The sequence below is a fragment of the Oncorhynchus masou genome, chromosome 24, assembly GCF_036934945.1.
Source record: "Oncorhynchus masou masou isolate Uvic2021 chromosome 24, UVic_Omas_1.1, whole genome shotgun sequence".
Taxonomy (NCBI): Eukaryota; Metazoa; Chordata; class Actinopteri; order Salmoniformes; family Salmonidae; genus Oncorhynchus; species Oncorhynchus masou.
This window is the reverse complement of record NC_088235.1, coordinates 8,388,584-8,416,023: the sequence shown is the minus strand read 5'-3', so window position 1 is coordinate 8,416,023 and position 27,440 is coordinate 8,388,584. Positions and strand designations below refer to the sequence as shown.

The 27,440-nt window shown below is 38.9% G+C and overlaps 1 protein-coding gene across 1 annotated transcript in view; it reads left to right on the top strand.

Annotated features, from left to right (window-relative positions):
- LOC135513380 (disintegrin and metalloproteinase domain-containing protein 12-like) overlaps window positions 1–27,440 on the top strand; it is a 280,995-nt gene that overhangs the window by 226,483 nt on the left and 27,072 nt on the right. Inside the window, exons 18-20 of the mRNA XM_064936305.1 lie at window positions 326–434; window positions 695–830; window positions 5,990–6,101. Of these exons, the coding sequence (XP_064792377.1) occupies window positions 326–434; window positions 695–830; window positions 5,990–6,101 (357 nt within the window). The remainder of the gene's footprint in view (window positions 1–325; window positions 435–694; window positions 831–5,989; window positions 6,102–27,440) is intronic.

Below are 27,440 nucleotides of genomic sequence, written 5' to 3'. Positions count from 1 at the left end.
ACCTACAGGTGTGTTATAACTACAATATGTTGTGATATACTACCTACAGGTGTGTAATGTTGTGATATACTACCTACAGGTGTGTAATAACCACAATATGTTGTGATATACTACCTACAGGTGTGTTATAACTACAATATGTTGTGATATACTACCTACAGGTGTGTTATAACTACAATATGTTGTGATATACTACCTACAGGTGTGTTATAACTACAATATGTTGTGATATACTACCTACAGGTGTGTTATAACTACAATATGTTGTGGTTTACTACCTACAGGTGTGTTATAACTACAATATGTTGTGGTTTACCTCCTACAGGTGTGTAATAACAACAAGAACTGCCACTGTGAGGCCCACTGGGCTCCTCCCTTCTGTGACAAGGCAGGCTTCGGGGGAAGTGTGGACAGTGGACCGATGAGGCTAGCAGGTAACACAAATGTCTGCTATAATGTCATGCAAAGTAGGCTTGGGGTCAATTCCTTCTCCATTTAGTCATTTCAGAAAGTTAATTGAAATTCCAATGTTCCTCATTGAGACTAGCCATGTTGCTATAGATGGCCATTGTAGCTCATTCCAGTGTTCCTCATTGAGACGAGCCATGTTGCTATAGTTGGCCATTGTAGCTAATTCCGGTGTTCCTCATTGAGACTCGCCATGCTGCCATCTGTCTCTGATGTCATTTCCCAGACTACGGTGGCGTGGCGGTGGGGGTCCTGTTGACTCTAATAACCTTCCTGGGAGCCGGCCTCATCGTCTCCATCAAGAGAAAGACCCTCCTGAGACTACTCTTCACCAACAAGAAGAACCCTATGGACAAGCTGAGGTAAATATAGAACCCTATGGACAAGCTGAGGTAATATAATACCCTATGGACTTGCTGAGGTAATATAGAACCCTATGGACAAGCTGAGGTAATATAGAACACTATGGACAAGCTGAGGTAATATAGAACCCTATGGACAAGCTGAGGTAATATAGAACACTATGGACAAGCTGAGGTAATATAGAACACTATGGACAAGCTGAGGTAATATAGAACACTATGGACAAGCTGAGGTGAATTAGAACACTATGGACAAGCTGAGGTGAATTAGAACACTATGGACAAGCTGAGGTGAATTAGAACACTATGGACCAGCTGAGGTAATATAGAACACTATGGACAAGCTGAGGTAATATAGAACACTATGGACAAGCTGAGGTAATATAGAACACTATGGACAAGCTGAGGTAATATAGAACACTATGGACAAGCTGAGGTAATATAGAACACTATGGACAAGCTGAGGTAATATAGAACACTATGGACAAGATGAGGTAATATAGATCACTATGGACCAGCTGAGGTAATATAGAACACTATGGACAAGCTGAGGTAATATAGAACACTATGGACCAGCTGAGGTAATATAGAACACTATGGACAAGCTGAGGTAATATAGAACACTATGGACAAGCTGAGGTAATATAGACCACTATGGACAAGCTGAGGTAATATAGAACACTATGGACAAGCTGAGGTAATATAGAACACTATGGACAAGATGAGGTGAATTAGAACACTATGGACAAGCTGAGGTAATATAGAACACTATGGACAAGCTGAGGTAATATAGAACACTATGGACAAGCTGAGGTAATATAGAACACTATGGACCAGCTGAGGTAATATAGAACACTATGGACAAGCTGAGGTAATATAGAACACTATGGACAAGCTGAGGTGAATTAGAACACTATGGACAAGCTGAGGTAATATAGAACACTATGGACAAGCTGAGGTGAATTAGAACACTATGGACAAGCTGAGGTAATATAGAACACTATGGACCAGCTGAGGTAATATAGAACACTATGGACAAGCTGAGGTAATATAGAACACTATGGACAAGCTGAGGTAATATAGAACACTATGGACAAGCTGAGGTAATATAGAACACTATGGACAAGCTGAGGTGAATTAGAACACTATGGACAAGCTGAGGTAATATAATATAGACCAAAGGTAGGACATTAGAAGCTAATATAATATATACCAACAGGTAGGACATTAGAAACTAATATAATATAATATATACCAACAGGTAGGACATTAGAAACTAATATAATATAATATAGACCAACAGGCAGGACATTAGAAGCTAATATAATATTATATAATATAATATAGACCAACAGGTAGGACATTAGAAACTAATATAATATAGACCAACAGGCAGGACATTAGAAACTAATATAATATAATATAGACCAACAGGTAGGACATTAGAAACTAATATAATATTATATATACCAACAGGTAGGACATTAGAAACTAATATAATATAATATAGACCAACAGGCAGGACATTAGAAACTAATATAATATAATATATACCAACAGGTAGGACATTAGAAACTAATATAATATAGACCATCAGGCAGGACATTAGAAACTAATATAATATAATATAGACCAACAGGTAGGACATTAGAAACTAATATAATATAATATAGACCACAGGCAGGACATTAGAAACTAATATAATATAATATAGACCAACAGGCAGGACATTAGAAACTAATATAATATAATATATACCAACAGGCAGGACATTAGAAACTAATATAATATAATATAGACCAACAGGCAGGACATTAGAAGCTAATATAATATAATATATACCAACAGGTAGGACATTAGAAGCTAATATAATATAATATAGACCAACAGGTAGGACATTAGAAGCTAATAAAATATATACCAACAGTTAGGACATTAGAAACTAATATAATATAATATAGACCAACAGGTAGGACATTAGAAGCTAATATAATATAATATATACCAACAGGCAGGACATTAGAAACTAATATAATATAATATAGACCAACAGGTAGGACATTAGAAGCTAATATAATATAATATAGACCAACAGGTAGGAAATTAGAAACTAATATAATATAATATAGACCAACAGGTAGGACATTAGAAGCTAATATATTATATACCAACAGGAAGGACATTAGAAACTAATATAATATAATGTAGACCAACAGGTAGGACATTAGAAACTAATATAATATAATATAGACCAACAGGTAGGACATTAGAAACTAATATAATATAATATAGACCAACAGGCAGGACATTAGAAGCTAATATAATATAATATAGACCAACAGGTAGGACATTAGAAGCTAATATAATATAATATAGACCAACAGGTAGGACATTAGAAACTAATATAATATAATATAGACCAACATCTAGGACATTAGAAGCTAATATAATATAATAAACTCAGCAAAAAAAGATACGTCCCTTTTTCAGGACCCTGTCTTTCAAAGATAATTTGTAAAAATCCAAATAACTTCACAGATCTTCATTGTAAATGGTTTAAACACTGTTTCCCCTGCTTGTTCAATGAACCATAAACAATTAATGAACATGCACCTGTGGAACGGTCGTTAAGACACTAACAGCTTACCAGAGGGTAGGCAATTAAGGTCACAGTTATGAAAACCTAGGACACTAAAGAGGCCTTTCTACTGACTCTGATAAACTACAAAAGAAAGATGCCCAAGGTCCCTGCTCACCTGCATGAATGTGCCTTAGGCATGCTGCAAGGAGGCATGAGGACTGCAGATGTGGCCAGGGCAATAAATTGCAATGTCCGTACTGTGAGATGCCTAAGACAGCGCTACAGGGAGACAGGACGGACAGCTGATCGTCCTCGCAGTGGCAGACCACGTGTAACAACACCTGCACAGGATCGGTACATCCGAACATCACACCTGCGGGACAGGTACAGAATGGCAACAACAACTTCTCGAGTTACAGCAGGAACACACAATCCCTCTGCTCAGACTGTCCGCAATAGGCTGAGAGGGGCTGGACTGAGGACTTTTAGGCCTTTTTTAAGTCAGATCCTCACCAGACATCACCGGCAACAAAGCCGCCTATGGCCACAAACCCACCGTCGCTGGACCAGACAGGACTGGCAAAAAGTGCTCTTAACTGACGAGTCCCGGTTTTGTCTCACCAGGGGGGGATGGTCGGATTCGCGTTTGTCGTCAAAGAAATGAGCATTACACTGAGGCCTGTACTCTGGAGTGTGATCCATTTGGAGGTGGAGGGTCCATCATAGTCTGGGGCGGTGTGTCACAGCATCATCAGACTGAGCTTGTTCTCATTGCAGGCAATCTCAACGCTGTGTGTTACAGGGAAGACATCCTCCTCCCTCATGTGGTACCCTTCCTGCAGGCTCATCCTGACATGACCCTCCAGCATGACAATGCCACCAGCCATAATGCTCGTTCTGTGCGGGATTTCCTGCAAGACAGGAATGTCAGTGTTCTGCCATGGCCAGCGAAGAGCCCGGATCTCAATCCAATTGAGCACGTCTGGGACCTGTTGGATCGGAGGGTGAGGGCTAGGGCCATTCCCCCCAGAAATGTCCGGGAACTTGCAGGTGCCTTGGTGTAAGAGTGGGGTAACACCTCACAGTAAGAACTGGCAAATCTGGTGCAGTCCATGAGGAGGAGATGCACTGCAGTACGTTATATATTATATTACCTTCGCTTCTAATGCCCCTACCTGTTGGTGTATAAACTTAGCAAAAAAAGAGACATCCTCTCACTGTCAACTGCGTTTATTTTCAGCAAAACTTAACAGGTGTAAATATTTGTATGAACACAACAAGACTCAACAACTGAGACATTAATGAGACATTAATGAGACATTAACAAGTTCACTTTTGCAAGCCACATGGATTGGGCTAGCCGCTGTAGACTGTATGGATTGGGCTGTAGACTGTTTGGATTGGGCTAGCCACTGTAGACTGTATGGATTGGGCTGTAGACTGTATGGATTGGGCTGTAGACTGTATGGATTGGGCTGTAGACTGTTTGGATTGGGCTATAGACTGTATGGATTGGGCTGTAGACTGTATGGATTGGGCTGTAGACTGTATGGATTGGGCTAGCCACTGTAGACTGTATGGATTGGGCTGTAGACTGTATGGATTGGGCTGTAGACTGGATGGATTGGGCTGTAGACTGTATGGATTGGGCTTGCCACTGTAGACTGTATGGATTGGGCTGTAGACTGTATGGATTGGGCTGTAGACTATATGGATTGGGCTGTAGACTGTATGGATTGGGCTGTGGACTGTATGGATTGGGCTGTAGACTGTATGGATTGGGCTGTAGACTGTATGGATTGGGCTGTAGACTGTATGGATTGGGCTGTAGACTGTATGGATTGGGCTGTAGACTGTATGGATTGGGCTGTAGACTGTATGGATTGGGCTAGCCGCTGTAGACTGTATGGATTGGGCTGTAGACTGTATGGATTGGGCTGTAGACTGTTTGGATTGGGCTGTAGACTGGATGGATTGGGCTGTAGACTGGATGGATTGGGCTGTAGACTGTATGGATTGGGCTGTAGACTGTATGGATTGGGCTGTAGACTGTATGGATTGGGCTGTAGACTGTATGGATTGGGCTGTAGACTGTAGACTGGATGGATTGGGCTAGCCGCTGTAGACTGTATGGATTGGGCTGTAGACTGTATGGATTGGGCTGTAGACTGTTTGGATTGGGCTGTAGACTGGATGGATTGGGCTGTAGACTGGATGGATTGGGCTGTAGACTGGATGGATTGGGCTGTAGACTGTATGGATTGGGCTGTAGACTGTATGGATTGGGCTGTAGACTGTATGGATTGGGCTGTAGACTGTATGGATTGGGCTAGCCACTGTAGACTGTATGGAACGGGCTAGCCGCTGTAGACTGTATGGATTGGGCTAGCCGTTGTAGACTGTATGGATTGGGCTGTAGACTGTATGGATTGGGCTAGCCAGTCGTCTTCTAAAGTACCACGGTCAACCCATTGAGTTGAAGATAATTAAACAAATTCACACCTGGGGGCTGATTTTGTGTATTTCATATTTATAAAAGGCCCATTTTTAAAAGTGTAAATCTGTTGTTGTGTCACAGGTCGGTGGGGCCTAACAGATCATCTGGTCCAGGCCATAGAGATTCCCCACGTGGCCAGCTTCAAGCCCAGACACAGACATCGCCACAGAAACACAGCAGCAGCATTTTCAAGGTTAATTTCTCTTCTTCCTCCTGTCATGACGTTGGCCTGGGGGTAGGTTTATGACAGTCATAAATACCTACAGTACCATACAGTATCAAACAGTACCATACAGTACCATACTGTCATGACTTTGGCCTGGGGGTAGGTTTATGACAGTCATAAATACCTACAGTACCATACAGTACCATACAGTACCATACTGTCATGTCGTTGGCCTGGGGGTAGGTTTATGACAGTCATAAATACCTACAGTACCATACAGTACCATACAGTACCATACTGTCATGTCGTTGGCCTGGGGGTAGGTTTATGACAGTCATAAATACCTACAGTACCATACAGTATCAAACAGTACCATACAGTACCATACTGTCATGACGTTGGCCTGGGGGTAGGTTTATGACAGTCATAAATACCTCTTCCCCCCTTTTTCCTCTCTCTAACCTACTGATGTTACATTTGCAAACCCTTTGGTTAACATAGAGATTCTGTGAACATCAGAAGGTGGGGGGAAATGAACTATATTCTGGTAATCCGACCAATTGAACATATGTGGTGGTACTTAATGAATATGATGTCAGCTAGGTTGTCATCTGGGACATTCTCATCAATGATAAGATGACAAACTTTACAGTGGAAAGTCTGCACATTGTAGTTATCTGATTCACATGAAATTGTTGTTCAATTTAAAAGTTTGAATATAAAATTATTGGTGAAGAGATGTAATTTTAGCTTCCAAATGAGAGATTTGGGTTTTCATAAGGTTAGGGCTCTGCTCAATCAGTGGCCCACCCCTGTGAAGGGACATGGGTTATAAAACTTTTCAAACACGCCCTCCTCTCCCTTCCTATACCATACATCCTATAACATTCCTATACCTATACCTTTACGACAACATAACCTCCTGTTCCGAGTACGTGAGGTCTGCAGCCTCTATTAAAAGGACTAACATGTCAACAACAGAACTAAGCCAACCTCGGCGTGAGCTTTGGTTGCAAACGGTATGAACTTTGAACTCTTATTCACTACAGAAGTGATACCTCCTAGCCGTTAGAAACAGCAGCTGCAAACGCAGGAAAGAACAGACAGAGTAAAGGAAAAAAACAGACAGAGTAGTCTATCACACAACGACGTTACTACAACGTATCCAATTGACCACCAGAGACATTCTTCAAAGGACAAAGGACTCGGTTTGGCAACACGGCCTTCCATCTACCACCAACCTACTGAAGCGTAGCTCAGAGTAAATATTTATTGCATTTTCCTTTTCCAAATGGGCGGTAATTTAGAATGCATAAGATACTGTATTTACGATAGCACAGCTTCTCCCTGTGTCCCTCAGTCTTCCCGCTCTTTCACTCAAACCCAGCCCCTTTTCTTTTGTGTAACAAGCTGGGACGTTTTCCTTTATGACGTCATTTGTAATCAAGGTATGATTCATTCTTTGAAATATGTAATTCTGTGTGATTAGTTAGGTATTTAATAAATAAATAATTAAAACTTCAACTTGTTAGCCAGGGTTCGTGAAGATAACTAAGAATGTACAACTTTCAGATGAGACTGAAATTAGGTGACGATGAATATTGACTGCTATTGGTGTAAAATATTACTAGGTCTTTAAGAGCTTATTCGGAAGATAACAGCTCTATAAATATTATTTCGTGGTCCCTCGACTCTAGTTAATTACATTTGCATGATTAGTTCAATCAGGTAATATTAATTACGGAGAAAGGATTTTATAGAATAGCATGTCATATCACTTAATCTGGCATAGCCAAAGACACGACACTCCTCTTTCAATCCCCCCCCCACTGGCTTCCTCACACACAACAACAGCTAATCCCACCCATCTCTCTCTCTCTCTCTCTCTCATGATCTCTCTCTCTCTCTCTCCATTGTTCTCTCCTCCCCATCTCTCTCTCTCTCTCTCTCTCGCGCTCTCTCTCTCTCTCATTTTTCTCTCCCCCCCATCTCTCCCTCTCTCTCTCTCTCTCGCGCTCTCTCTCTCTTTCTCATCCTTCTCTCCCCCCCATCTCTCCCTCTCTCTCTCTCTCTCTCTCGCGCTCTCTCTCTCTCTCATCCTTCTCTCCCCCATCTCTCCCTCTCTCTCTCCCTCTCTCTCTCTCTCTCGCTCTCTCTCTCTCTCATCCTTCTCTCCCCCATCTCTCCCTCTCTCTCTCTCTCTTTCTCCATCCTTCTCTCCATCCTATCCTCTCCCTCCATCTATCTCCCTGTGTGATATGTTATTTTCATACAAACGGCAGCTAATTCAAATCCAATTAAATGTCGGGCGCCCAGCGGAGGTGGTGTACATAATGGCATAATGGACCTCTGCTGAGAGAAACCCCGCTCTGGTCGCGCAGTGAAAGATGCTTGTTAGAAGAATAAATTGATTTCTTTTTCTGTGACACACACCGGGAATATTGATATCTAGTCAATTGTTGTTGGGTTTTCAAAGCTGCAGGCTGATACATTAACAACAACAGAGTGTTATATTCAGGTGACAGGCTGATACTATAACAACAACAGAGTGTTATATTCAGGCTGATACTATAACAACAACAGAGTGTTATATTCAGGTGACAGGCTGATACTATAACAACAACAGAGTGTTATATTCAGGTGACAGGCTGATACTATAACAACAACAGAGTGTTATATTCAGGTGACAGGCTGATACTATAACAACAACAGAGTGTTATATTCAGGTTGATACTATAACAACAACAGAGTGTTATATTCAGGCTGGTACTATAACAACAACAGAGTGTTATATTCAGGCTGATACTATAACAACAACAGAGTGTTATATTCAGGTGACAGGCTGATACTATAACAACAACAGTGTTATATTCAGGCTGATACTATAACAACAACAGTGTTATATTCAGGTGACAGGCTGATACTATAACAACAACAGAGTGTTATATTCAGGTGACAGGCTGATACTATAACAACAACAGAGTGTTATATTCAGGCTGATACTATAACAACAACAGAGTGTTATATTCAGGTGACAGGCTGATACTATAACAACAACAGAGTGTTATATTCAGGTGACAGGCTGATACTATAACAACAACAGAGTGTTATATTCAGGCTGATACTATAACAACAACAGAGTGTTATATTCAGGCTGATACTATAACAACAACAGAGTATTATATTCAGGTGACAGGCTGATACTATAACAACAACAGAGTGTTATATTCAGGTGACAGGCTGATACTATAACAACAACAGAGTGTTATATTCAGGCTGATACTATAACAACAACAGAGTGTTATATTCAGGTGACAGGCTGATACATTAACAACAACAGAGTGTTATATTCAGGTGACAGGCTGATACTATAACAACAACAGAGTGTTATATTCAGGTGACAGGCTGATACATTAACAACAACAGAGTGTTATATTCAGGTGACAGGCTGATACTATAACAACAACAGTGTGTTATATTCAGGTGACAGGCTGATACTATAACAACAACAGAGTGTTATATTCAGGCTGATACTATAACAACAACAGAGTGTTATATTCAGGTGACAGGCTGATACTATAACAACAACAGAGTGTTATATTCAGGTGACAGGCTGATACTATAACAACAACAGAGTGTTATATTCAGGTGACAGGCTGATACTATAACAACAACAGAGTGTTATATTCAGGCTGATACTATAACAACAACAGAGTGTTATATTCAGGTGACAGGCTGATACTATAACAACAACAGAGTGTTATATTCAGGCTGATACTATAACAACAACAGAGTGTTATATTCAGGTGACAGGTTGATACTATAACAACAACAGAGTGTTATATTCAGGCTGATACTATAACAACAACAGAGTGTTATATTCAGGTGACAGGCTGATACTATAACAACAACAGAGTGTTATATTCAGGCTGATACTATAACAACAACAGAGTGTTATATTCAGGTGACAGGCTGATACTATAACAACAACAGAGTGTTATATTCAGGCTGATACTATAACAACAACAGAGTGTTATATTCAGGTGACAGGCTGATACTATAACAACAACAGAGTGTTATATTCAGGTGACAGGCTGATACAATAACAACAACAGAGTGTTATATTCAGGTGACAGGCTGATACGTTAACATACCTTAAGGGAACATTTCGACATTTTCTGTATGGTTAGTGAGAAAGTCCATATTGCAAATGTACCGTCCCTTACTAGACGTCCGAAAACATTTGTAAAATTCAGGGACGGCGTCGGGCCGAGCGGCAGGGCCAGACCTACCGGGAAGTCATCAAATGAACTTTGTCAGACATTCGGTTTTCATTTTATAAAATAATCAAATTTTGGTCATTTTTCCGCTATCCCGGAAAATCCCACGAGGGCATAGGCAATCATACTGCAATTTGACAAAACATCACGTATCACGACGGGGCCTTATTTCGAAAACTGAAAATATTTTGAAGCCGAAACTTGGTGAGCATAGGTTTGGCATAATGGGCAGTTTGCCCCAAACAAGATGGCGTCTAGGCCTCAACGGTTTTTGAGTTATGGCCATTTTTCTGGGATTAAAGGTCCAAAATGAAAATAGAGAAATTATTTTTTATACCCCAATGAGGATATGAGTTTATTTATAGCTTCCTGTGCCAACAGGAAGTGCCTTAAATGGTGTCATAGTGGCTATATCCAAGGGTTAAAAAGGTCAGATCTTTTCAAAACTTCATATGTGTGATTAGGCAACCCTCCTGAACTGTAAAATCAGTCATTTCTCCCAACAGATGTCAACGAAAAGCTCTCACACACACACCCAGCAAGGATGGAGTGACAAAGCGCGGTGCTTAAAGACACAGAGAGCAGGCAATGGTATAAACATAATCCCAAGGCCGTGCCGAGTTCAACGAGATATCCCGCTTGACCGTAGCTCGCTCGGTCTAAGCGCAGCGACCATTAGAAAAGTAGGCCCAAAATTAAGCCTGCACCACAATGTCATTTGCTTTTGGGTGACAGTGAGAGAACCGTTAGGGTGAGAAACACAATTCAACCTCAGGTACGTTCCTAAGGTCCCCCCAATCCGTGCAAGCCTAACCTTGACCATGTGGCATTAACCCTTCACAGTTAAAAGAAGGTGTTTACATCAAACAGTTTGCATTGACTTCTCTCCCCATAGGAATACATTGCCTGCTCCTCTAAATTCAACCTGAGGCCTATGTGGGTTATGAATGCCTTATGAACCTGTCTTTGATGACAGTCCATCAGGACACTATGAGGTCTACCTGTGTCGATTCTAAGCTTCCTGTACCAACCGGAAGTGCTTAAAATCACCCTAAAAGTGTATATCCATACCCTGATAGACATAGTGCATTGAACCCTGTGTAAATCAGTCAATTCTTAACGTAAAGACTTAAAACTCAGGATTCTGTAAAAGCATAGCCCAATGAGCATATGTGTTGACTTATAGCTTCCTGTGTCAACCGGAAGTGCCATGATTGGTGTCTCAGGGGCTGTTTCAAAGGGTTAAAAAAATCTGATCTGTCCAAAACTTCATATGTGTGATTAGGCAACCCCCATGAACTGTAAATCAGTCATTTTTCCCATAAAAATTCAAAGGAAAACTAAATCACACAGATACACAACTTGGATGGAGGGACGTATTGGGGTGCGTAGAGACTGACACTGCCTCCAATAGTTAGCTTTGTTCGAGCTAAAAAAGAACCGTCAGACCTAGAGTTCCGAAACTTTAGAAACTTGTTCTAGACCTCAGGTCGATAGTGCGCGGTGAGTTAGGTGGCTCTAGAAGGTTCTCGGACCGAGAAACTGCCTCGTACATTTGCAATGACTTCAATTCATTTTGACCATTACAAAAATGGCGACATTTAGAAAAGTCTCAGAGACACAAGACTAGGTGCATTGAAACCGGCTCAGCCCATATTTTTTACTTTTTTAAAATTTTACCTTTATTTAACCAGGCAAGTCAGTTAAGAACACATTCTTATTTTCAATGACGGCCTAGGAACAGTGGGTTAACTGCCTGTTCAGGGGCAGAACGACAGATTTGTACCTTGTCAGGTCGGGGGTTTAAATTCAACCTGAAGCCAATGTGGGTTATGAATGCCTTATGAACCTGTCTTCTATGACAGTCTATCAGACCACTATGAGGTCTACCTGTGTCAATTCTAAGCTTCCTGGAGCAACCGGAAGTGGTTAAATTCACCCAAAAGGTATTTGGATGTACATCACCAGCAAAGGTGAAAATGACTCTGCATTCAACCCTGTGTAGATCAGTCAATTCTCAACTTAAAGACTTAAAACTCAGGATTCTGTAAATGTCTATGTCAATCAAGACATGTGTTTACCTATAGCTTCTTGTGCCAACCCGAAAGTGCCTTTAATTGGGTCACACTGTCTGTTTTGAAGGGTTAAAAAAGTCACATCTTTTTAAAACTTCATATGTGTGACTAGGTAACCCTCCTGAACTGTAAATCAGTCATTTCACCCAGCAGATGTCAAAGAAAAGCTCTCTCACACACACACAGCAAGGATGGAGTAAAAAAGTGCGGTGCCTAAAGACACAGAGAGCGGGCAATGGCATAAACATAATCCCTAGGCCGTGCCGAGTTCAACGAGATATCCCGCTTGACCGTAGCTCGCTCGGTCTGAGAGCAGCGAGCATTAGAAAAGTAGGCCCAAAATTAAGCCTGCACCACAACGTCATTTGATTTTGGGTGACAGCGGCGGAACCGTTAGGTTTAGAAAGACAATTCAACCACAGGAATGTTCCTAAGGTCCTTCCGATCCGTGCAAGCCTAAGTTTGACCGTGTGGCATTAACCCTTAACAGTAAAACAGGGTTTTTTGATCTCATAGAATACAATGATATCTCTCCCCATAGGAATACATTGCCTGCTCCCCTAAATTCAACCTGGAGCTTATATGGGTTATGAATGCCTTATGAACCTGTCTTCGGTACCAGTCCATCAGGCCACTATACGGTCTACTTTTGTCGATTCTAAGCTTCCTGGACCAACCGGAAGTGGTTAAAATCGCCCTAAAATTGTATATCCATAACCTGCCTGCAGTTTGATAGACATAGTGCATTCAACCCTGTGTAAATCAGTCAGTTTTTATGGTAAAGACTTAAAACTCAGGATTCTATAATAGAATACCCCAATGAGGATGTGTGTTGAGTTATAGCTTCCTGTGCCAACCGGAAGTGCCATAATTGGTGTCTCATGGGCTGTTTCGAGGGGTTAAAAAAATCAGATATTTCCAAACTTCATATATGTGATTAGGCAACCCCCATGAACTGTAAATCAGTCATTTTTCCCATAAAATTTCAAAGGAAAACTAAATCACACACACACACAGCTTGGAAGGAGGGACCCATTGGGGTGCGTAGAGACATACACTCCCTGCATTAGTTAACCTTGTTGGAACTTTTAAAGAACCGTCAGACCTAGAGTTCCGAAACTTTAGAATCCTGTTCTAGACCTCAGGTGGTGAGTTACGTCACTCTAGAAGGTTCTCGGACCGAGAAACAGCCTCGTACATTTGCAATGACTTCAATTCATTTTGACCATTACGAAAATGTCGACATTTAGAAATGTCCCAGAGTCACAAGACTAGGTGCATTGTGACCGTCTCGGCCCATAGAGACAGAACCCAACGTTTCTGTCCGATAGCTCATTCAAGGACCCCGTAGCAAGTCATGGAAAAAAAGTGGATTTTCAGCACCAATTAGGGTTTTGCTCGGACACCAAATGACCTATCGAGCCGAAACTTGGGATTTGGGGTCGCCTCAGCTAGGCCTACACATAACACAAGAAATGGACCCGCAGCTAGAACGTAACTACGTGTTTTATGTTTTTTTTATGGTTTGAACCGAAGGCGTTGTGAATTTTGGGCCAGCTCTGAAGTATGTGATACTTGGCTACTAAACGATTTGGGAAAAGTGGGTTTGGTGTCAGTTTGTATCAGTTTGGCATCAGAATGATATCAAATTGACTGATGGACGGTGACTTGCTGGTGACTCTTGTCCATTTGCAATATGTTTAAACAGTGAGGTACCATCACCAAAAGTGACATTCTGAAATCAACCCTAACGAGCGATGGAGAGGTACCAGAATCACTGCCCAGCCATCCCGAGTTCATCGGGCCAGTCAATTTTGCATTCCTGCACGATTTTTATAGCATGACAAATTCGTGATGGTGAATGCCCATTGAACCATATTGCAAATGCACAGTGACTTTGCAAAAGTGAGAAAACTTTGCAATATGTTTTAACAGTGAGGTACCATCACCAAAAGTGACATTCTGAAATCAACCCTAACGAGCGATGGAGAGGTACCATTATCACTGCCCAGCCTTCCCGAGGTCATCGGGCCAGTCAATTTGGCATTCCTGCATGATTTTTATAGCATGACAAATTCATGATGGTGAATGCCCAGTTAACCATATTGCAAATGCACAGTGACTTTGCAAGAGTGAGAAAACATAAACAAATGGACATTCTGAAATCAACCCTAACGAGCGATGGAGAGGTACCAGAATCACTGCCCAGGACATTCTGAAATCAACCCTAACGAGCGATCACTGCCCAGCCATCCCGAGTTCATCGGGCCAGTCGATTTCGCATTCCTGCACGATTTTTATAGCATGACAAATTCGTGATGGTGAATGCCCATTGAACCATATTGCAAATGCACAGTGACTTTGCAAAAGTGAGAAACATTTGCAACATGTTTTAACAGTAAGGTACCATCACCAAAAGTGACATTCTGAAATCAACCCTAACGAGTGATGGAGAGGTACCAGAATCACTGCCCAGCCATCCCGAGGTCATCGGGCCAGTCAATTTGGCATTCCTGCACGATTTTTATAGCATGACAAATTCGTGATGGTGAATGCCCAGTTAACCATATTGCAAATGCACAGTGGCTATGCAAGAGTGAGAAAACATAAACAAATGGACATGATGAAATCAACACCATGAGTGATGGAAAGGAACAACAATCACTGCCCGGCCATCCCGAGTTCATCAGGCCAGTCAATTTTGCATTTCTGCAGGATTTTTGAGCATGTCAAATTTCTTATGACATTTGGCCCCCACAAAACATATGCCTTATGCACAAGTAAAAAAAAAAAATATGATAATAACATATGACTAAAGTATGTTGATACAGTTCTTATATGTGTGTAATTGATATAAAATTCAAAAGAATTTCGAAAAACGGTCCAGAAAGCACTTTTTAGGGATGTGTGAAGTTTTTTATGAAATTTTGCAATTTTTGACTTTTGACTTTTGACTTCCTATGAAATCATATTGCAAATGGAGAAAACATGTGCCTAATGCACAAGTAAAAAAAAAAAATTATGATAATAAAATTGGACAAAAGTATATTCATACAGTTCTTACACATGTGTAATTGACAAAAAAAAGCGAAATAATTTCGAAAACGGTCCAGAAAGCACTTTTTTAAGGGGTGATAAGTTTTTGACAAAAAATTCATTTTTTCAAAATTTGGCTTTTGGATGTTGACTTGGGGTCCATTTCCTATATGAAAAACCACGGTGGAGCGCACACGCCACCTGTTGGATTTTTGAAGTGTTACAACTGGCAATTGCCATATGGCATTTTTAAAACATTTTGCATGAATCAACGCCGATTTGGGTGGTATTGTCCATCGTGTACATGGTTTGTCCTATGCCAATGTTTTCCCATTCATTTTTGTCCATTTCAGGGGGGTATTCCCTTACAACAACAGAGTGTTATATTCAGGTTGATACTATAACAACAACAGAGTGTTATATTCAGGTGACAGGCTGATACTATAACAACAACAGAGTGTTATATTCAGGTGACAGGCTGATACTTTAACAACAACAGAGTGTTATATTCAGGCTGATACTATAACAACAACAGAGTGTTATATTCAGGTGACAGGTTGATACTATAACAACAACAGAGTGTTATATTCAGGTGACAGGCTGATACTATAACAACAACAGAGTGTTATATTCAGGTGACAGGCTGATACTATAACAACAACAGAGTGTTATATTCAGGTGACTGGCTGATACGTTAACAACAACAGAGTGTTATATTCAGGCTGATACTATAACAACAACAGAGTGTTATATTCAGGTGACAGGCTGATACTATAACAACAACAGAGTGTTATATTCAGGTGACAGGCTGATACTATAACAACAACAGAGTGTTATATTCAGGTGACAGGCTGATACGTTAACAACAACAGAGTGTTATATTCAGGCTGATACTATAACAACAACAGAGTGTTATATTCAGGCTGATACTATAACAACAACAGAGTGTTATATTCAGGCTGATACTATAACAACAACAGAGTGTTATATTCAGGTGACAGGCTGATACTATGACAACAACAGAGTGTTATATTCAGGCTGATACTATAACAACAACAGAGTGTTATATTCAGGTGACAGGCTGATACTATAACAACAACAGAGTGTTATATTCAGGCTGATACTATAACAACAACAGAGTGTTATATTCAGGTGACAGGCTGATACTATAACAACAACAGAGTGTTATATTCAGGCTGATACTATAACAACAACAGAGTGTTATATTCAGGTGACAGGCTGATACAATAACAACAACAGAGTGTTATATTCAGGTGACAGGCTGATACTATAACAACAACAGAGTGTTATATTCAGGTGACAGGCTGATACTATGACAACAACAGAGTGTTATATTCAGGCTGATACTATGACAACAACAGAGTGTTATATTCAGGTGACAGGCTGATACTATAACAACAACAGAGTGTTATATTCAGGTGACAGGCTGATACTATGACAACAACAGAGTGTTATATTCAGGCTGATACTATAACAACAACAGAGTGTTATATTCAGGTGACAGGCTGATACAATAACAACAACAGAGTGTTATATTCAGGTGACAGGCTGATACTATAACAACAACAGAGTGTTATATTCAGGTGACAGGCTGATACTATGACAACAACAGAGTGTTATATTCAGGCTGATACTATGACAACAACAGAGTGTTATATTCAGGTGACAGGCTGATACTATGACAACAACAGAGTGTTATATTCAGGCTGATACTATGACAACAACAGAGTGTTATATTCAGGTGACAGGCTGATACTATAACAACAACAGTGTTATATTCAGGTGACAGGCTGATACTATAACAACAACAGAGTGTTATATTCAGGTGACAGGCTGATACGTTAACAACAACAGAGTGTTATATTCAGGTGACAGGCTGATACTATAACAACAACAGAGTGTTATATTCAGGTGACAGGCTGATACTATAACAACAACAGAGTGTTATATTCAGGTGACAGGCTGATACGTTAACAACAACAGAGTGTTATATTCAGGCTGATACTATAACAACAACAGAGTGTTATATTCAGGCTGATACTATAACAACAACAGAGTGTTATATTCAGGCGACAGGCTGATACTTTAACAACAACAGAGTGTTATATTCAGGCTGATACTATAACAACAACAGAGTGTTATATTCAGGTGACAGGTTGATACTATAACAACAACAGAGTGTTATATTCAGGTGACAGGCTGATACTATAACAACAACAGAGTGTTATATTCAGGTGACAGGCTGATACTATAACAACAACAGAGTGTTATATTCAGGTGACTGGCTGATACGTTAACAACAACAGAGTGTTATATTCAGGCTGATACTATAACAACAACAGAGTGTTATATTCAGGTGACAGGCTGATACTATAACAACAACAGAGTGTTATATTCAGGCTGATACTATAACAACAACAGAGTGTTATATTCAGGTGACAGGCTGATACAATAACAACAACAGAGTGTTATATTCAGGTGACAGGCTGATACTATAACAACAACAGAGTGTTATATTCAGGTGACAGGCTGATACTATGACAACAACAGAGTGTTATATTCAGGCTGATACTATGACAACAACAGAGTGTTATATTCAGGTGACAGGCTGATACTATAACAACAACAGAGTGTTATATTCAGGTGACAGGCTGATACTATGACAACAACAGAGTGTTATATTCAGGCTGATACTATAACAACAACAGAGTGTTATATTCAGGTGACAGGCTGATACAATAACAACAACAGAGTGTTATATTCAGGTGACAGGCTGATACTATAACAACAACAGAGTGTTATATTCAGGTGACAGGCTGATACTATGACAACAACAGAGTGTTATATTCAGGCTGATACTATGACAACAACAGAGTGTTATATTCAGGTGACAGGCTGATACTATAACAACAACAGAGTGTTATATTCAGGCTGATACTATAACAACAACAGAGTGTTATATTCAGGTGACAGGCTGATACTATAACAACAACAGAGTGTTATATTCAGGTGACAGGCTGATACTATGACAACAACAGAGTGTTATATTCAGGCTGATACATTAACAACAACAGAGTGTTATATTCAGGTGACAGGCTGATACAATAACAACAACAGAGTGTTATATTCAGGTGACAGGCTGATACTATAACAACAACAGAGTGTTATATTCAGGTGACAGGCTGATACTATGACAACAACAGAGTGTTATATTCAGGCTGATACTATGACAACAACAGAGTGTTATATTCAGGTGACAGGCTGATACTATGACAACAACAGAGTGTTATATTCAGGCTGATACTATGACAACAACAGAGTGTTATATTCAGGTGACAGGCTGATACTATAACAACAACAGTGTTATATTCAGGTGACAGGCTGATACTATAACAACAACAGAGTGTTATATTCAGGTGACAGGCTGATACGTTAACAACAACAGAGTGTTATATTCAGGTGACAGGCTGATACTATAACAACAACAGAGTGTTATATTCAGGTGACAGGCTGATACTATAACAACAACAGAGTGTTATATTCAGGTGACAGGCTGATACGTTAACAACAACAGAGTGTTATATTCAGGCTGATACTATAACAACAACAGAGTGTTATATTCAGGCTGATACTATAACAACAACAGAGTGTTATATTCAGGTGACAGGCTGATACTTTAACAACAACAGAGTGTTATATTCAGGCTGATACTATAACAACAACAGAGTGTTATATTCAGGTGACAGGTTGATACTATAACAACAACAGAGTGTTATATTCAGGTGACAGGCTGATACTATAACAACAACAGAGTGTTATATTCAGGTGACAGGCTGATACTATAACAACAACAGAGTGTTATATTCAGGTGACTGGCTGATACGTTAACAACAACAGAGTGTTATATTCAGGCTGATACTATAACAACAACAGAGTGTTATATTCAGGTGACAGGCTGATACTATAACAACAACAGAGTGTTATATTCAGGTGACAGGCTGATACTATAACAACAACAGAGTGTTATATTCAGGTGACAGGCTGATACTATAACAACAACAGAGTGTTATATTCAGGTTGATACTATAACAACAACAGAGTGTTATATTCAGGCTGATACTATAACAACAACAGAGTGTTATATTCAGGTGACAGGCTGATACTATAACAACAACAGAGTGTTATATTCAGGCTGATACTATAACAACAACAGAGTGTTATATTCAGGTGACAGGCTGATACTATAACAACAACAGAGTGTTATATTCAGGTGACAGGCTGATACTATGACAACAACAGAGTGTTATATTCAGGCTGATACTATAACAACAACAGAGTGTTATATTCAGGTGACAGGCTGATACTATAACAACAACAGAGTGTTATATTCAGGCTGATACTATAACAACAACAGAGTGTTATATTCAGGTGACAGGCTGATACTATAACAACAACAGAGTGTTATATTCAGGCTGATACTATAACAACAACAGAGTGTTATATTCAGGTGACAGGCTGATACAATAACAACAACAGAGTGTTATATTCAGGTGACAGGCTGATACTATAACAACAACAGAGTGTTATATTCAGGTGACAGGCTGATACTATGACAACAACAGAGTGTTATATTCAGGCTGATACTATGACAACAACAGAGTGTTATATTCAGGTGACAGGCTGATACTATAACAACAACAGAGTGTTATATTCAGGTGACAGGCTGATACTATGACAACAACAGAGTGTTATATTCAGGCTGATACTATAACAACAACAGAGTGTTATATTCAGGTGACAGGCTGATACAATAACAACAACAGAGTGTTATATTCAGGTGACAGGCTGATACTATAACAACAACAGAGTGTTATAATCAGGTGACAGGCTGATACTATGACAACAACAGAGTGTTATATTCAGGCTGATACTATGACAACAACAGAGTGTTATATTCAGGTGACAGGCTGATACTATGACAACAACAGAGTGTTATATTCAGGTGACAGGCTGATACTATAACAACAACAGTGTTATATTCAGGTGACAGGCTGATACTATAACAACAACAGAGTGTTATATTCAGGTGACAGGCTGATACGTTAACAACAACAGAGTGTTATATTCAGGCTGATACTATAACAACAACAGAGTGTTATATTCAGGTGACAGGCTGATACTATAACAACAACAGAGTGTTATATTCAGGCTGATACTATAACAACAACAGAGTGTTATATTCAGGCTGATACTATAACAACAACAGAGTGTTATATTCAGGCTGATACTATAACAACAACAGAGTGTTATATTCAGGCTGGTACTATAACAACAACAGAGTGTTATATTCAGGCTGATACTATAACAACAACAGAGTGTTATATTCAGGCTGGTACTATAACAACAACAGAGTGTTATATTCAGGCTGATACATTAACAACAACAGAGTGTTATATTCAGGTGACAGGCTGATACGTTAACAACAACAGAGTGTTATATTCAGGTGACAGGCTGATACTATAACAACAACAGAGTGTTATATTCAGGCTGGTACTATAACAACAACAGAGTGTTATATTCAGGCTGATACTATGACAACAACAGAGTGTTATATTCAGGTGACAGGCTGATACTATAACAACAGCAGAGTGTTATATTCAGGCTGATACTATAACAACAACAGAGTGTTATATTCAGGTTGATACTATAACAACAACAGAGTGTTATATTCAGGTGACAGGCTGATACTATAACAACAACAGAGTGTTATATTCAGGTGACAGGCTGATACTATAACAACAACAGAGTGTTATATTCAGGCTGATACTATAACAACAACAGAGTGTTATATTCAGGTTGATACTATAACAACAACAGAGTGTTATATTCAGGTGACAGGCTGATACTATAACAACAACAGAGTGTTATATTCAGGTGACAGGCTGATACTATAACAACAACAGTGTTATATTCAGGTGACAGGCTGATACTATAACAACAACAGAGTGTTATATTCAGGTGACAGGCTGATACTATAACAACAACAGAGTGTTATATTCAGGTGACAGGCTGATACTATAACAACAACAGAGTGTTATATTCAGGTGACAGGCTGATACTATAACAACAACAGAGTGTTATATTCAGGCTGATACAATAACAACAACAGAGTGTTATATTCAGGCTGATACTATAACAACAACAGAGTGTTATATTCAGGTGACAGGCTGATACTATAACAACAACAGAGTGTTATATTCAGGTGACAGGCTGATACTATAACAACAACAGAGTGTTATATTCAGGTGACAGGCTGATACTATAACAACAACAGAGTGTTATATTCAGGCTGATACTATAACAACAACAGAGTGTTATATTCAGGTGACAGGCTGATACTATAACAACAACAGAGTGTTATATTCAGGTGACAGGCTGATACGTTAACAACAACAGAGTGTTATATTCAGGCTGATACTATAACAACAACAGAGTGTTATATTCAGGCTGATACTATAACAACAACAGAGTGTTATATTCAGGCTGATACTATAACAACAACAGAGTGTTATATTCAGGCTGATACATTAACAACAACAGAGTGTTATATTCAGGCTGATACTATAACAACAACAGAGTGTTATATTCAGGCTGATACATTAACAACAACAGAGTGTTATATTCAGGCTGATACATTAACAACAACAGAGTGTTATATTCAGGCTGATACATTAACAACAACAGAGTGTTATATTCAGGCTGATACTATAACAACAACAGAGTGTTATATTCAGGTGATACAGTGTTATATTCAGGTGACAGGCTGATACAATAACAACAACAGAGTGTTATATTCAGGTGACAGGCTGATACTATAACAACAACAGAGTGTTATATTCAGGTGACAGGCTGATACTATAACAACAACAGAGTGTTATATTCAGGTGACAGGCTGATACTATAACAACAACAGAGTGTTATATTCAGGTGACAGGCTGATACTATAACAACAACAGAGTGTTATATTCAGGTGACAGGCTGATACTATAACAACAACAGAGTGTTATATTCAGGTGACAGGCTGATACTATAACAACAACAGAGTGTTATATTCAGGCTGATACTATAACAACAACAGAGTGTTATATTCAGGCTGATACTATAACAACAACAGAGTGTTATATTCAGGTGACAGGCTGATACTATAACAACAACAGAGTGTTATATTCAGGTGACAGGCTGATACTATGACAACAACAGAGTGTTATATTCAGGCTGATACTATAACAACAACAGAGTGTTATATTCAGGCTGATACATTAACAACAACAGAGTGTTATATTCAGGTGACAGGCTGATACAATAACAACAACAGAGTGTTATATTCAGGTGACAGGCTGATACTATAACAACAACAGAGTGTTATATTCAGGTGACAGGCTGATACTATAACAACAACAGAGTGTTATATTCAGGTGACAGGCTGATACAATAACAACAACAGAGTGTTATATTCAGGTGACAGGCTGATACTATAACAACAACAGAGTGTTATATTCAGGTGACAGGCTGATACTATAACAACAACAGAGTGTTATATTCAGGTGACAGGCTGATACTATAACAACAACAGAGTGTTATATTCAGGCTGATACTATAACAACAACAGAGTGTTATATTCAGGCTGATACTATGACAACAACAGAGTGTTATATTCAGGCTGATACTATAACAACAACAGAGTGTTATATTCAGGTGACAGGCTGATACTATAACAACAACAGAGTGTTATATTTAGGTTGATACTATAACAACAACAGAGTGTTATATTCAGTTGACAGGCTGATACTATAACAACAACAGAGTGTTATATTCAGGTTGATACTATAACAACAACAGAGTGTTATATTCAGGTGACAGGCTGATACTATAACAACAACAGAGTGTTATATTTAGGTGACAGGCTGATACTATAACAACAACAGAGTGTTATATTCAGGCTGATACTATAACAACAACAGAGTGTTATATTCAGGTTGATACTATAACAACAACAGAGTGTTATATTCAGGTGACAGGCTGATACTATAACAACAACAGAGTGTTATATTCAGGTGACAGGCTGATACTATAACAACAACAGAGTGTTATATTCAGGCTGATACTATAACAACAACAGAGTGTTATATTCAGGTTGATACTATAACAACAACAGAGTGTTATATTCAGGTGACAGGCTGATACTATAACAACAACAGAGTGTTATATTCAGGTGACAGGCTGATACTATAACAACAACAGTGTTATATTCAGGTGACAGGCTGATACTATAACAACAACAGAGTGTTATATTCAGGTGACAGGCTGATACTATAACAACAACAGAGTGTTATATTCAGGTGACAGGCTGATACTATAACAACAACAGAGTGTTATATTCAGGTGACAGGCTGATACTATAACAACAACAGAGAGTTATATTCAGGCTGATACAATAAAAACAACAGAGTGTTATATTCAGGTGACTGATACTATAACAACAACAGAGTGTTATATTCAGGTGACAGGCTGATACTATAACAACAACAGAGTGTTATATTCAGGTGACAGGCTGATACTATAACAACAACAGAGTGTTATATTCAGGTGACAGGCTGATACTATAACAACAACAGAGTGTTATATTCAGGCTGATACTATAACAACAACAGAGTGTTATATTCAGGTGACAGGCTGATACTATAACAACAACAGAGTGTTATATTCAGGTGACAGGCTGATACAACAACAGAGTTAACAACAACAGAGTGTTATATTCAGGCTGATACTATAACAACAACAGAGTGTTATATTCAGGCTGATACTATAACAACAACAGAGTGTTATATTCAGGCTGATACTAACAACAACAGAGTGTTATATTCAGGCTGATACATAACAACAACAGAGTGTTATATTCAGGCTGATACTATAACAACAACAACAGAGTGTTATATTCAGGCTGATACTATAACATACAACAACAGAGTGTTATATTCAGGCTGATACATTAACAACAACAGAGTGTTATATTCAACACTATAACAGAGTGTTATATTCAGGCTGATACTGATTAAACAACAATATTCAGGTGACTGATACTATGTGTTATATTCAGGCTGATACATTAACAACAACAGAGTGTTATATTCAGGTGACAGGCTGATACTATAACAACAACAGAGTGTTATATTCAGGCTGATACATAACAACAACAGAGTGTTATATTCAGGTGACAGGCTGATACTATAACAACAACAGAGTGTTATATTCAGGTGACAGGCTGATACTATAACAACAACAGAGTGTTATATTCAGGTGACAGGCTGATACTATAACAACAACAGAGTGTTATATTCAGGTGACAGGCTGATACATAACAACAACAGAGTGTTATATTCAGGTGACAGGCTGATACTATAACAACAACAGAGTGTTATATTCAGGTGACAGGCTGATACTATAACAACAACAGAGTGTTATATTCAGGTGATACTATAACAACAACAGAGTGTTATATTCAGGCTGATGATACTATAACAACAACAGAGTGTTATATTCAGGTGACAGGCTGATACTATAACAACAACAGAGTGTTATATTCAGGTGACAGGCTGATACTATAACAACAACAGAGTGTTATATTCAGGTGACAGGCTGATACTATAACAACAACAGAGTGTTATATTCAGGTGACAGGCTGATACTATAACAACAACAGAGTGTTATATTCAGGTGACAGGCTGATACTATAACAACAACAGAGTGTTATATTCAGGTGACAGGCTGATACTATAACAACAACAGAGTGTTATATTCAGGTGACTGATACTATAACAACAACAGAGTGTTATATTCAGGTGACAGGCTGATACTATAACAACAACAGAGTGTTATATTCAGGTGACAGGCTGATACTATAACAACAACAGAGTGTTATATTCAGGTGATACTATAACAACAACAGAGTGTTATATTCAGGCTGATACTATAACAACAACAGAGAGGCTGATACTATAACAACAACAGAGTGTTATATTCAGGTGACAGGCTGATACTATAACAACAACAGAGTGTTATATTCAGGTGACAGGCTGATACTATAAACAACATATTCAGGTGAGTGTTATATTCAGGTGACAGGCTGATACTATAACAACAACAGAGTGTTATATTCAGGTGACAGGCTGATACTATAACAACAACAGAGTGTTATATTCAGGTGACAGGCTGATACTATAACAACAACAGAGTGTTATATTCAGGTGACAGGCTGATACAATAACAACAACAGAGTGTTATATTCAGGTGACAGGCTGATACTATAACAACAACAGAGTGTTATATTCAGGTGACAGGCTGATACTATAACAACAACAGAGTGTTATATTCAGGTGACATAACAACAACAGGTGTTATATTCAGGTGATACTATAACAACAACAGAGTGTTATATTCAGGCTGATACTATAACAACAACAGAGTGATATTCAGGCTGATACTATAACAACAACAGAGTGTTATATTCAGGTGACTGATACTATAACAACAACAGAGTGTTATATTCAGGTGACAGGCTGATACTATAACAACAACAGAGTGTTATATTCAGGTGACAGGCTGATACTATAACAACAACAGAGTGTTATATTCAGGTGACAGGCTGATACTATAACAACAACAGAGTGTTATATTCAGGTGACAGGCTGATACTATAACAACAACAGAGTGTTATATTTATATTCAGGCTGATACTATAACAACAACAGAGTGTTATATTCAGGACTGATACTATAACAACAACAGAGTGTTATATTCAGGTGACAGGCTGATACTATAACAACAACAGAGTGTTATATTCAGGTGACAGGCTGATACTATAACAACAACAGAGTGTTATATTCAGGTGATACTATGTTATATTCAACAACAACAGAGTGTTATATTCAGGTGATACTATAACAACAACAGAGTGTTATATTCAGGTGACAGGCTGATACTATAACAACAACAGAGTGTTATATTCAGGTGACAGGCTGATACTATAACAACAACAGAGTGTTATATTCAGGTGACAGGCTGATACTATAACAACAACAGAGTGTTATATTCAGGTGACAGGCTGATACTATAACAACAACAGAGTGTTATATTCAGGTGACAGGCTGATACTATAACAACAACAGAGTGTTATATTCAGGTGACTGATACTATAACAACAACAGAGTGTTATATTCAGGTGACAGGCTGATACTATAACAACAACAGAGTGTTATATTCAGGCTGATACTATAACAACAACAGAGTGTTATATTCAGGCTGATACTATAACAACAACAGAGTGTTATATTCAGGCTGATACTATAACAACAACAGAGTGTTATATTCAGGTGACAGGCTGATACTATAAACAACAGAGTGTTATATTCAGGCTGATACTATAACAACAACAGAGTGTTATATTCAGGTGACAGGCTGATACTATAACAACAACAGAGTGTTATATTCAGGTGACAGGCTGATACTATAACAACAACAGAGTGTTATATTCAGGTGACAGGCTGATACTATAACAACAACAGGTGACAGTACTATAACAACAACAGAGTGTTATATTCAGGTGACAGGCTGATACTATAACAACAACAGAGTGTTATATTCAGGTGACAGGCTGATACTATAACAACAACAGAGTGTTATATTCAGGTGACAGGCTGATACTATAACAACAACAGAGTGTTATATTCAGGTGACTATAACAACAACAGAGTGTTATATTCAGGTGACTGATACTATAACAACAACAGAGTGTTATATTCAGGTGACAGGCTGATACTATAACAACAACAGAGTGTTATATTCAGGTGACAGGCTGATACTATAACAACAACAGAGTGTTATATTCAGGCTGATAC